This window comes from Crocodylus siamensis, chromosome 2 (genome assembly GCF_052110815.1).
Source record: "Crocodylus siamensis isolate JL-2025a chromosome 2, ASM5211081v1, whole genome shotgun sequence".
Classification (NCBI taxonomy): Eukaryota; Metazoa; Chordata; order Crocodylia; family Crocodylidae; genus Crocodylus; species Crocodylus siamensis.
This window is the reverse complement of record NC_143396.1, coordinates 162322433-162335578: the sequence shown is the minus strand read 5'-3', so window position 1 is coordinate 162335578 and position 13146 is coordinate 162322433. Positions and strand designations below refer to the sequence as shown.

Sequence of the window (13146 nt, the reverse complement as noted above, 5' to 3'; positions counted from 1 at the left end):
ACTACAAGTTCTTGATAGCAACCAGAAAAACAAAGCCAATTATATGGCATAGTATTTTAGTATAATTTTCATAGGTAATGCCTTGGAGTTCTTTGTATGGCATTTATTTTTAGAAAGCATGATAACTTTTATATAAGTTCTTTAGGGACTTCAAGGTTAACTAATAGCTAAACAGTTCATCACACTTTGGAGTTTAAACTGAAAAGCTTTAGTTGCTCATTTAAAAAATCTATCTTCAACAGAATGAGTGTGGCTTTGAAAATGTAAATATCTACATTAAAGAGTTGGATGAGTAAATAAGAATTTTCCTGGAGTTGAGACTTTTTTTCTGGTATATTTGAAATGTCAGCAACTTAGAATAGCTGGGAGCGTGCAAGAAACTCAACACATGGTGGATGTTTTGTTTGCACCCCACATTGTCTTGATAACAATGAGGATAGGATGTCTTGTCCTGTAACCCTGCTCAGCATCCTGTATTTCATAACTGAAAATGCATGAAGCTTGCAGTGTTATTAAATTGCTGCCAAACTGCTAATTAATTGTTTAAATACTTTACAGCTGTAGACTTCTTCAATCAGATCAACATGCTTTATGGAACCATTACAGATTTCTGTACGGAAGAAAGCTGCCCAGTCATGTCTGCTGGCCCAAAGTAAGAATACTTGTTACACATCACTGAGATTGCAACTTTTGATATCAATCTCTTTTTGAAAATTTTACACACTGATCAATTCCTTTGATATAAAAAAACCTTATGAAGCTAAGCTGAAGGAAATATGCTTTGCTTGTTATAAGAGGACCTGAAAACTTTAAAAAGAGGACCTGAAACTTTATGTAGGGGGAATGAAGAGTTCCCTTTTGTCTTCAATTTTTAATATAAAATGTGTTTTCTTTTTTGTTGGAGACTTTACTGGGAGCATGTTTTTCTGATACAGGTGGATAACTCTTAGTCCGTAATTGCACTGTTAGAGAAATTGAGAGCTCCTTTCTTAAATGTCCTAAGTAGATATTGAAATTGTAATGACATATTTTTATAACTGTATACATAAAAATCCCTAATCTTAGATGCTAAAATTTACATCCTTGATTCCTGTCATTTAATACTTTTATCAAATCTCAAGCTGTTTAATGTCTTCCAGAGTGGAAAATACATGAATTACTAATATAAACTTTTCCTTTTAGGCCATGTTTATACAGACTAAAGAAATTAGCTTTACTCGTTAATGTACCTTTCTCTCCCCTCCCATACATGTCTTCTTTTGTTAAATTTTATTCTTAAAAATGTCTGAAGTCAACAGTGCAAAACTCCTGGACTGCTTGAAATTTAATAGTTTCTGCAGCTTTTTGCTGCAAGCCAGTGAATGGTCAAAGTATACTGTAAAGTGTATGGTATTATTCAGAAATACTTCATAAAGTTTGTGTGTGTGCTTGCATATGTGTAATTTGCCTCTCTATAATATGCTTCCATATGCAGCATAGACATAGTGGTAATGTATATGGTTAAGTATGAAGAAGAAAGTATTTTTCTGCCCTACTATTTACCTGCAAGCAGGATAAATGCACTTAAAGGTCTTAAATTCATGATTAAGATGTAGAAAAATGCCCAAAGCAATTTTGTTTCCATCAAAAAGGATTGTAACAATGTATAGGAAGATATCTGGCACTAAATTCAGTGTAAGAATTGGACGGACAAAGGGATCTGTTTGAAATATCTGTGAAATGCCCTATGCCGGGGTGGCAACCTATGATCTGTGGGCTGGATCCAGAGATGGCAGTGGTTAGGTCCTAGAAACTCTCTGGAACTGAGCAGGGTCATTCTGGCCCCCCTGCCAGAAAATGTTTTTGATGTAGGCATTAAGCCTTGGACTGTGACAGGTAGGATGAACACCTCTTTAAAATGCAAAGGCAGGACATATGCTGTGGCCCCCCCCCCCGCGACATGGCCAGAGCAGAGCTGAGTGGGGCAGGGGTGGATGCGGGCTGCAGGATCAGGGCTTCCCACCTTGCTGCCGTTCCCCCAGGAGCTGCACACTGCCTGTGCACCCCCCTGCCTGCCTGGCAGCCATGGGAGGCACAACCCATGGGCAACTTAGTCATCACGCCAGATGACAAAGCTAACATATTTAACGATTTCTTTGCCTCTGTCTTCCTAAGTAGGGACCAGTTCAGCCACCTCCCTGCTGGGCCCCCCTCGGGCCCCGAGAGAGACACGCCTGGGCCAGGGGTTAGCGAGGAGTTAGTTAGGGTACTTCTGGAGAGGCTGGACGTGTTCAAGTCCGCTGGTCTGGACGATCTTCACCCTAGGGTTCTACAGGAACTGGCCGAGGTCATTGCGGGACCCCTGGCGCGGCTCTATGAGCACTCGTGGTGCTCTGGTGAGGTGCCGGAGGACTGGAAGAGGGCCAATGTGGTCCCTATCTTCAAAAAGGGAAAAAAAGAGGACCCGGGAAATTACAGGCCAGTTAGTCTTACCTCAATCCCGGGTAAGCTCTTTGAAAAAATTATCCTGGCACACATCCAGGAGGGCCTTGCGGGGGAATGCATGCTCAGGGGCAACCAACATGGGTTCATCAGTGGCAGGTCTTGTCAGACCAACCTGGTGGCCTTTTACGATCAGGTCACCAAATCATTAGACGCAGGGGTTGCTGTGGATGTAGTCTTTTTGGACTTCCGGAAGGCTTTCGACACTGTCTCTCACCCTGTCCTCATCAAAAAGCTGGGAGACTGTGGTGTTGATGCCCACACGGTCAAATGGGTCGCCAACTGGTTGGAGGGCCGCACCCAGAGGGTGGTAGTGGATGGGTTCTTCTCGACCTGGAAGGACGTGGGCAGTGGGGTTCCGCAGGGCTCGGTCCTTGGGCCCGCACTGTTCAACATCTTCATCAGTGACTTGGATGAGGGGGTAGAAAGCACCCTGTTCAAGTTTGCTGATGACACTAAGATGTGGGGGGATGTGGGTGCACTAGAAGGGTGCAATAGCCTACAAGCTGACCTTGACAGGTTGCAACGGTGGGCGGATGAGAATAGGATGGGGTTTAACACTGATAAGTGCAAGGTGTTGCACATGGGGAGGAAGAACCGGCACCGCACTTACAGGTTGGGGAACTCCCCTCTTGCCAGCACGGAGACGGAAAAGGATCTTGGAGTCGTCATTGACTCCACGATGAACATGGGCCGGCAGTGTGGGGAGGCAGTCAAGAAGGCCAACTGTACCCTGTCATGCATCCACAGATGCATCTCGAGCAGGTCCAGGGAGGTGATCCTCCCCCTCTATGCGGCACTGGTCAGGCTGCAGCTGGAGTACTGCGTCCAGTTCTGGGCGCCACACTTCAAGAGGGACGTGGACAATATGGAAAGAGTTCAGAGGAGGGCCACTCGTATGATCAGGGGTCAGCAGGGCAGGCCTTATGAGGAGAGGCTACGGGACCTGAACCTGTTTAGCCTCCACAAGAGAAGGTTAAGGGGGGACCTTGTGGCTTGCTACAAACTGGTCAGGGGGGATCAGCAGGTATTGGGGGAGTCCCTGTTCCCCCGTGCGCTGCCAGGAGTGACCAGGAATAACGGTCACAAACTGGCGGAGGGTAAGTTTAGATTAGATATTAGGAGGCGCTACTTCACAGTCAGGGCGGCTAGGGCCTGGAACCAGCTTCCAGGGGAAGTGGTGCAGGCTCCTAGCCTGGGGATTTTTAAAAGGAAGTTAGATGAGCACCTTGCCGGGGTCATCTGACCCCGGTGCTCTTTCCTGCTAAGGCAGGGGGTCGGACTAGATGATCTACCTAGGTCCCTTCCGACTCTAGCTACTATGAAACTATGAAACTATGAAACCCCATGCTTCCACCACCCTGGCAGCTGCCGTGCGGGCATGGGGCATGTCACTGTGTTGGTGCAGGGCTCCAGGGAAGAGGACAGCAGAGCAGGGAGCCCCAGGCCCACAGCAGACAGCTCTCATCCACCCTGACCCCACACACAAATCTGGGGGGCATGTGCCCTCAGTATGCCCACAACCTGGGGATATAGATTTCATAGACATTAGGGCTGGAGGGGACCTCAGAAGATCGAGTCCAGCCCCCTGCCCCAGGGGCAGGAAGTCGGCAGGGATCATAGTATCCCAGCAAGTTAAACATCTAAATGGCTCTTGAAGGCGTTCAAAGTAGGTGCTTGAACCACCTCTGGCACCAGTGTATTCCAAACCTTGGGGGCTCAGACAGTAAAGAAGTTCTTCGCTATGTCCAGCCTGAATTGGTCATGGAGGAGTTAGTGACCATTTGATCTTGTCATCCCTTGTGGGGGCTCTGGTGAACAGACATTCCCCCAGATCCTGGTGAGCACCCCTGATAGGCTTATAGGTGGGCACCAGATTGCCCCTGAGCCTGTGCTTTTCCAGGCTGAAGAGTCCCGTGGCTCTCAGCCTCTCACCATAAGGTCTGTTTTCCTGACCTCTGATCATGTGTGGCTCTCCTGCACTCTCAAACTTTTCCACATTCTTTTTGAATTGTGGATATGTGGAGAGTCTCCCTCCCATGCACCCCCTGGACAAGCTGTCCATGGCTTTGTCTTGCTCCCTGCCCCAGCCCTGCGGCCCCATGTACCACCCTGGCTGGGGAGCACCCCAAGCCCCTGTCCCACTCCCTCCTTTACTATGGGGGCCTTGATTTTTGGCTCCCTCCCCCCCACACCCCATAGACTTACTTGCAGGCAGGTACTCTCCATACTGCCGGCTCTTTCCCGCCCATGTGTGTGTGTTTGAGTGTGCATGTGCACATGGTGACCCTGCGTCTCGCTCCTGGCAGTCCCTCGCAGCCCCTTCCAGGCTGGAATGCTACCAGCCTGCAGGGGGAAACCCAGATCCGTGCACAACGCTGTGAATCTAGGACAGTGTCCCAGAGTCATGCAGCCCAGGAATGGGACTTGATGATCCCATTCTGGGACTGTCCCGCCCAGTTAGGGATGGGTGGTCACCCTAGCCCAGGGGCGGGCAATTATTTTGGGTGGAGGGCCACTTACCCAGTTTTGGCAGGCTGTCTAGGGCCGCATGGGTAGCCTTGCCCCTTAACAGGTGCCCTGCTCCCTGGTCACCATCTTGGGACTGATGTCCCAATGTCTTGGGACCTATGTCCCAGGGCCAGCACCGGTGGGGCCCAAAACGGTACGCAGGATGCCCGTTCTCTTCTCCCTCTCTTCTCCCCTAACCTCTCTCTTTCCCCCCGCCCTTATGTGCAGTTCCAGCAGGGGGCAGTCATGTGGTCCCAGGCCAGAAGCCTCAGCTGGGACTTCCGGCTGGGGCCCGGTGGGCCCTGCTGTTGTGGGAGCCTGCCAGGCTTCCCCTGGGTCCTACTGCCCTTGGTTCCTGTCATTTTTGACAAGAACCAAGGGCAGATGAATATTAAATTTCTAAATTTTTTAGGGGCCGCATGGGCCAGATAGAATGGCCTTATGGGCCATATTTTGCCCACCCCTGCCCTAGCCACAGGGCTGGGGCTAGATTATGCAGGAGAGAAAGCCAAGTCAAATGTACAGGACCCACCTAAAGCCAGTGTTGTATAGTGAAACAAGTAGATGAGGGTGGTATGTATGAGTGAATGTTAAACAGATTAAGTGTTGTTATGCTGCTGCTGACTGTGAGAATGAGACCCAGTGCATGTTCCTGTTGGTCATAGGTGAATTGCAAAGTTTTTTCTTTATTTTTTCTGATAGCCCATCTCTTCCTTTTCCCTTTTCCTGTCTTTGTGACGAGGTATTTAGCAGAGTTTGCAGACACATTGGAATCTGGCAGGCTGTGCTGTGAGCGCTTCTGCTATAGCCTTCAGCTTGCAACCTTTGAGCTGCCAACTGTATACCTTAGCGCCTGCGCTGCCCCAGCCCTAGAGTGTGAATGTGAGTGTGTGTATATATCTCTTAATACATATATTTTATTAGAAACTGTTAAAAAAATATTATTTACATGGCTTTGTAGGGTTAACATGGGGTTTGTGATGTTTAGAAAGACAATATGGGACCGTGTACATGGTAGCTACATGGGTTCATTGTTGGTGCAATCTAAGACATGCAGCTAGTAATGCAGCCTGCAGGGGGTTAAAATGGGGTGGCCCACGCTATGCCTGCTCCAGACTTGCCCGCCCATGCTGAGCAGTGGCAGCAGTGATGGTGGCTGCGCAGAAACTACTGCTGCTGCACATGGAGGGGAAAAGCAGCCCCTCCTCTTTGCTGCTGCCAGCCCTTTCTTGGTGCAGCCACCCAGAGCCTATGCTCAGGCTGCCCTGTGGCTCTTTTGCACTGCTACCGCTGCCTCACTGAGTGGCCTGGAGGCAGCAGTGACAGCAGCAGAGAGGAGCCACAGGGCAGCTGGGGTACAGGGTCTGGATGTCTGCAGCAAGAAGGGCCCAGCAGAGGTGAGGGGGTAGGGCTGTTTTTTTCCCTGCGCCAAGCAGCAGGCTGAAGAGTCCCAGGTCCCTCTGCTTTAGCTTGTATGGCTTGCTGTGCAAGTCTCTGATCAGTAACGGTTGCCAGAGTCTGGAATGGGCTTCCAAGGGAGGTGGTGCTCTCCCCTACCTTGGGGGTCTTGAAGAGGAGACTGGACGAGCACCTAATCCTATCAATACAAAAACTATGTGAACACTATACATTGAGGTTGATCAGTTGTCAGACTACTGCTTTGTTGTTTTTGTTCTGTTTTAAATAATTAAAAACCATGTATTCAGGTGTGAGCTACTTGCACATTTGACAGAAAGGAAGATAGTCTCCCATTTACCAGTACTTGCAAGACAAAGCCAAGAACAGCTACTTTTGAAATCTGTCCAGGACTCCGTGTAGAACTGGCCAAACCAGTTTAACCAGGTACAAGAGGTAGAGAAGACAAAGGACTCGCACTCTCTAAGGAGACAGTCCTCGAAGGGACAAGCTGGGAAACAAAGAGAGAATTACAAACCCCTGACAAATGGGAATGTCAGGATAACCTGTGCCTACCTAAAATTTAGAGACGGCAGTCAAGTGTGTAGAATACTTCAGAGTTCTAGAGTTTTTTTTAATTTCTTTTTTGTCTCAGATCAACATGGCTACCAAATATATCCATACAGTTTCTTGCGTTAAGAGCCCCTTTGTACAAATTGGCACTTGAGGAAGTTGAAAGCAGTGAAAGGTGCAGCTATCCCTGTACCAAGACAATTAAACTTGGCTGCTGACAAGAATAAATAAAGCAGAAGTAGATCTTCATGGGCCATGAGTCTCTTAAGTTGAAAAAGTGAACAAACTTGAACCTTCATCTTGCCTCTCAACCTCTCCTTAGTTCTCTGTCCCTTTGGTAAGTGAGAGCACCAAAAATGAACATAGAATGTTAAACTGTTCATTTAATATTCTTTCATTGGATTTAAATTTGACATTTAAATTCCCAAGCATCTGTTCTATATGAGGTGGTGGTTTTGTCCTACAGTCCCTGCCCCCCCCCCAACTATTTTCATAGAGGAGGAGTTGGTCTTATCTTTGGTATATAGGTACATTTTCCCATTTATGTGGGATTACTGGTATCCATGAATACAAAAGCCAGTTGGTAGGATTCACCAGGATTTAGACAGATTAGTCCACGGGTAAGTAAAATGTGGCCCATGGGACGGATCTAGCCTATGGAGGGGGACTCCATCTGGCCCATGGCAGGTCCCTCCGTCCCACCTGGCCCAAGCTCCATCTAGCTCTTGGCATGTTCTGCTGCTCCCTGGGTGCACAGTGGGGCTGGGGGAGCTCCACAGCTGGACTGCCTTTCTAGGCAGCCCAGGCAGCATTGGCTTCTGGCTGCCCCGACCCTGTGCCCATTCTGGACTTGGCTTGGTGGAGCAGACCAGCTCTGGACCAGTCTGAACCTGTGCGCACAGTCCCAACCCTGGCCCGCCCCGTGCCTGCTCCAGACTCACCTGCCCACACCAAGTAGTGGCGGTGGCAGCAGCAGTCAGGCAGAAACTGTTGCTGGGGTGGGGGGAAGCAACCACTTCTGAGCCTTTTTTGCTGCAGCCACTCAGAGCCTATGCCCAGAATGCCTTGTGATTCTGGACTTTTGGGGCATGCTGGCCTCCCATGGCAGCTCCCCAGAGCTATCTATGTGTTCCGTGAGCCCAAATAATTGCCTGCCCCTGGATTAAACAGTGTCATTTGGGATGGTTTGATCCTCCAGTTTGTCACTGTAAGTATATCTCTTACTCTGCATATTAAGTATCATTTTGTATGTGTTTATAATACCATCCCTGAACCTTATGGAGAAGATTATATTTTCAGATGAGCCTGATCTAGCTATATGGATAAGGTGTAGGCTGCATACGCATATTCATATAACACAAGATAAATCTCCCAGGTTTGTCCTCCCAGTAGAACAACTTACTTGGGGCCATGTGTACAAAGACATACAAAGAGTGGAGACTTTGTAGTGCTAGTACTGTGCAGTTGAGGGGCCTGTGCACACATCTCATTGCACTTTGTCTGCCTGGTAACAGACAGCAGCAGGGCATAGGGCAGCCCTGACTGGCTGATCCAGACTATCCATGATCAGCCTATGTTTCCCACCAGCACAGTGTGGGGATTATGAAGGCACGTGTTCTGTTCCCTGCTGAAGCAACAGAGTCTAGTGAGTGAAACACTGTCTTCTCGGGCAGGAGGGAGGGGGTGGATACTGGAGGACTACACTCCTTTGTTAGAGAACCAGCATGTACAGACACTTTCTCTCCCAAGAGAAACTTTCCAGGGAATGATTTAACCCTGGTTGTTTCTAGATTATTTTTCTCCTGGAGCAGCCATTTTTATTCTGGGAGAAAAGGCCTGAACATCTGTATACTTGTGGCTTCTCCTGGGAAAGCAGTAACTCTCCCAGGAGAACCTGAATGGCTGTACAAGGCCTTAGTTTGTAGTAATAGCATGATATGCTTGTTTGCTCTGTTGCATGGAGATGTAGATACTTGCTCATGCTCTTGAGTCAGTATGTTGTCAGCTTTTGGTTTGCCTTTTCCACTACCTGCCCAGATGGTGCACCTTTAGAAGCTTTAGTTCCAGAATACTGTTTTCACTACTAAATTTAATCATGCAGGGAATGTTTTCCCCTGTCTCTCCCCAGCTTATCTGTAAAAGTAACAAATGAAATGGTGAGCCAGGCATGTGAGAATTACTAAAGTGCTTGAAGATACACCAAGATAAGATAATCTTTACTTCTGATGCCTGTTGTACCAGAGAGATCTTTGGTGTTTCTCATAGTTATACCACTTTCTATCGATTAGTCTGTCAGATCATGTGAGCTAAGCAGGGTCATTGCTTGTTCAAGACCTTGCTAGGAAGATGCCAATTGATACTATCTGCCCCCATCCTCCTGGCTCCCACTGCTGGGAGTGCTGGAAGGAGCATGTGGATGGGGACTCCACGGGATCCCCATGGGCAGAGTGTGCTTAGCAGAGTGGATGAAATGGGGCTGTGGGCAGGCAAGGAATGGCATCCAGGAGTGGGATAGGTGGGCGGGGCCAGGATCATAGAGTGGTGATGGCACAGAGTCGGGCCCTGAGACAGAGCTGTGTTCCCTGCAATGGGCACTGGTTCTACCCATCCCACTCCCTGCCTGCCTGTGGTCCCATCCCATTTGCCTGGCCAAGCACGCCCTTCCTGCAGGAGTCCCGGGCTGTTTTCCATGGAGACCCCAGCTGCTCACTCTGTGCTGCATGTCTGGTGAGGAGGAGTGGATGTGCTGGGGTACCCAAGCAGTAGAGCCAGGTTTGGCAGTGGCAGTGGAGATACTGGTGGCAGCAGTGGTGGAGTGTGAAGGCAAGAGCAAGCCATCATTGTGGGAGCTGCCAGGAAGCTGCCATACCACCCCTGCTGGTCCAGCTGCCATGTCGCCCCTGCCCTGCCACCTGGACCCCCCCCAGACTATAGCTCCTGGCATTCCCAAGAGCCATGTTGGGGGGGTATAGGGTGGGCTGCACTCCATGCCACGTGGCACCTCTGCACCCAGCGGCAGTGGGACCGGTTGTACACACCATGGCCCAGGCTGCCTCCCGCATCTGGGCTGGACAGGGCCAAGGGACTCATCGTGGGCTGGATAGAATCACTTGGTGAACCGGATCCAGCCTGTGGGCCATATTTTCCTCACCCTGCTTTAAGATCAGGCGCTCCAATTTAGTAGATGGCTTTTTCATCTGAATAAGTACAGAGGTAATCCTTGGTATACTAGAGGTACTTGTAGGTATACAGATTTTCCAGTGAGATTTAATTAGGGTTACCATACATCTAGGGGTGCACTGAAAGAGATTTTTTTGGGATGATGCTGATGGCCGATTTTTAAGGAGCCATATTGGCTGATACTGATCTGATTCCAACACGCAGCTGGGCAGCAGGGAGAGTGGCATCTGGCTGGTAATCCTGTTGTGGGGGAAGAGGCACGGAGGGAGGCAGATTGAGGCCCCTGGTATGAGGGAGGGCATGGGGCTGGGGCAGGCACTGTTTAGCCAGGCCAGGGTGGGGCATGGGACAGAGCCACAAGCAGATTGTCCAGGGGGAGGGAAGGGGGCTCCCACTCTGCGTGCATCCCAGGAGGGGGTATGCCCCCCCCCGATCTGCACATGGTGTGGGGTGGGCCGCTGCAGGCTGGGGCTGTGCTGGGCTCTTCTTGGTGGGAGGGGCTAGGCTGGGCTGTGCTGTTCTCAGGGCAGGTGGTGGCAGCGCTGGGAGGGTGCTATGGGGGGGGCGCTGCAGCCACCCTAAAATCCACCATAGTCCTCTTCCCAGCGCCAATGCAGCCCAGCCTAGTCCCCCACTGGGAAGAGCCTAGCACAGTCCCTGGCCCACAGTCTGCAGCAACAGTCCACCTCGCATGCAGATCTGGGGGCACATGCCCCCATGCTCTCCTGGGTTGCATATAGCAGTGGGTGCCATCCCCCGGACAAGCCTCTTGTGGCTCCATCCCACGCCCTGCCCCGCCCTGGCTGAGCTGCCCCTGCCCTACTCTCTCCCTCACCATGGGGACCTTGGTCTTCTCTCCCCTTCCCCTTCCCCTTCCCCCACAACAGACTTACTAGCCAGGTACTGCTTTCCAAGCTGCCAGGCTGTGCTCCTGTCCATGTGCATGCTGCAGCTGTGCACATGCATGAGGCATTTATCGGCCACATCAAGGAAAAAAAGCCAATTCCAATACTATCAATTTTCCCTATATCAGTGCCAATCTGACATGGGACCGATGTATCGATGCACCTCTACATACGTCTGGTTTTCCCAGACATGTCCTCTTTTTGGGATCTCCCATCTCTGTCCAAATGTCTTTTTTTTTTTTTTTTTTTAATATCAGCAAATACCCAGGATTATGCTTTGTCTCTGCATTCCTGCCCTCCCTGTGCGTGCCAGCTGCAGGCAAGATGCTTGGTTTTGCTACCTGGCTCAGGTGACAGCTGCTTGCTCAGTACACCCCCAACCCCTTCCTGTCACTCCCTCCCATCTGTGCAGCACAGGGTTCCACCCTTCCAACTGCACTAGCTCCATGGAGGGAGCACTACCACCATGGAGGGGAGGGGAGGGAGCACAACAATGGGGTCCTGCTGTGACACGTGCTGGCAGCGGGTGGTGACCACCGTGGCACCTTTGCCTCTTCTTTCTCCTTCTCTTTTGCTTGGGATTGCTGCCAATTGTTGTCACTGTGGGCCCGTTCCTTGGCTAGTGGCAGCTGCATGTGCGCCTCAGCACGCATGGTGGGGACGGGGCTGGGGGAATGCAATTTATAATCTTGGTGAGAACACAAGTTGATATTTCTTCTGAAATTGTGTAGTGAAAAGGTTTACCCTGTTAGTGATTTAACTGAAAACACCTTGGAACAGGCCATCCTTGATGTAAATTTGGCCCAAAATGTAGGCCTTAAGTAAAAATATATTTCGTTATATATATTCAGTTCATTCAATATATTTCATGTAGTTCTTTGTAATGTATTTGAAAATGTTCTCATAATTTTAAATCCAAAGTGAATATTTTTTTTAACAAATGTTCCCCTGCACTTGGCAATCCAAACATCATGGCATTCTGTTATTCTACTAATAATGGAAAATGAAACAAAGTACATTTTTTTTGTTATCAAAACTGGGTGTAGCAAAAAGAGAGATTGTATGTGGTTAATAAAATTTCAAATTCTGTCAGTTTTAATAATTTAGACCAAGTGTGTAGGCTAACCAGGGCGCTTTCTAAAAGCATATAATTTTAACCTAACTGTGTGTTTCGAACATTTATCTCGAAGACCATTGGTACTGCCTCTTTATATGGTTCATTGGTTTCTTTGGGAGGATTTTACAACTGTAAAGCTCACCAGTCCTTTTTACTCCTAGAGACTGTTCTGGACAGATGATGACATAATTATTTGGACCTGAAGTTTCCTGAATGTATGGAACACTGTCCTGAAACAGATCAATAAAGCCAGTACCGTATCTTTTTGAAAATCCTTGAAGACTTGCTTCTGCCATTATGGGGGGCAGAGGGGTGACTTGCTTTTGTACTTTCTTCTGTGATATACATTATGTAGACATGAGGTTTAAAACTAACTGTATACAGAATCATAGAAAAATGGAACAGAAGGGGTCTCAGGAGGTCATATAGTCTAATCCCTGCTCAAGGCAGGATCATCCCTGTCTAAGTGATCCCAGACAGGTGTTTGTCTAACCTGCACTTAAAAGCTGCCAGTGGTGGAGATTCCACAGTTCTCTAGGTAATCTGTTCCTGTGCTTAATCCTCAGAGTTAGGAAGGGCTTCCTAATAAGCGGCCTCCCCTTTTTGCAATTGAAGCCCGGTGTTCCTTGCCTGGTCCCCTGGACACACAGAACAGTTTACAGCCATTTTGTCTTTGAAAACTGTTATTACTGCCTCCAGTTTTTTGCTCTCCGAAATATTCACTATTCTTTCAGCTTTTCAAGTATATTGTGTTTTCTTGACCTCTGATTATTTTGATTTTAAAAATGTGGCTAAAACCTTCGTATAAAGGTGTACAGCTGTATAATGCTGTATAATGCATTTGTGCTCTTTGCCTTAAGATGTTAATAACAATAATATGAAGTTCTTATATAGAGCACATTTCACAGTAGATCTTGGCATTTTACCAAGAAGAGATCATTGCTTCCTTTACAAACAGGGGAAGTGACTTGTCTAGGCTCACAT

General features: G+C 48.6%; 1 protein-coding gene across 1 annotated transcript in view; it reads left to right on the top strand.

The window, feature by feature from the left end:
* Positions 1-13146, top strand: part of MOB1B (MOB kinase activator 1B) — an 85562-nt gene that overhangs the window by 60617 nt on the left and 11799 nt on the right. The window contains exon 3 of the mRNA XM_090031972.1: positions 559-652. Coding sequence (XP_089888098.1) covers positions 559-652 — 94 coding nt within the window. The remainder of the gene's footprint in view (positions 1-558; positions 653-13146) is intronic.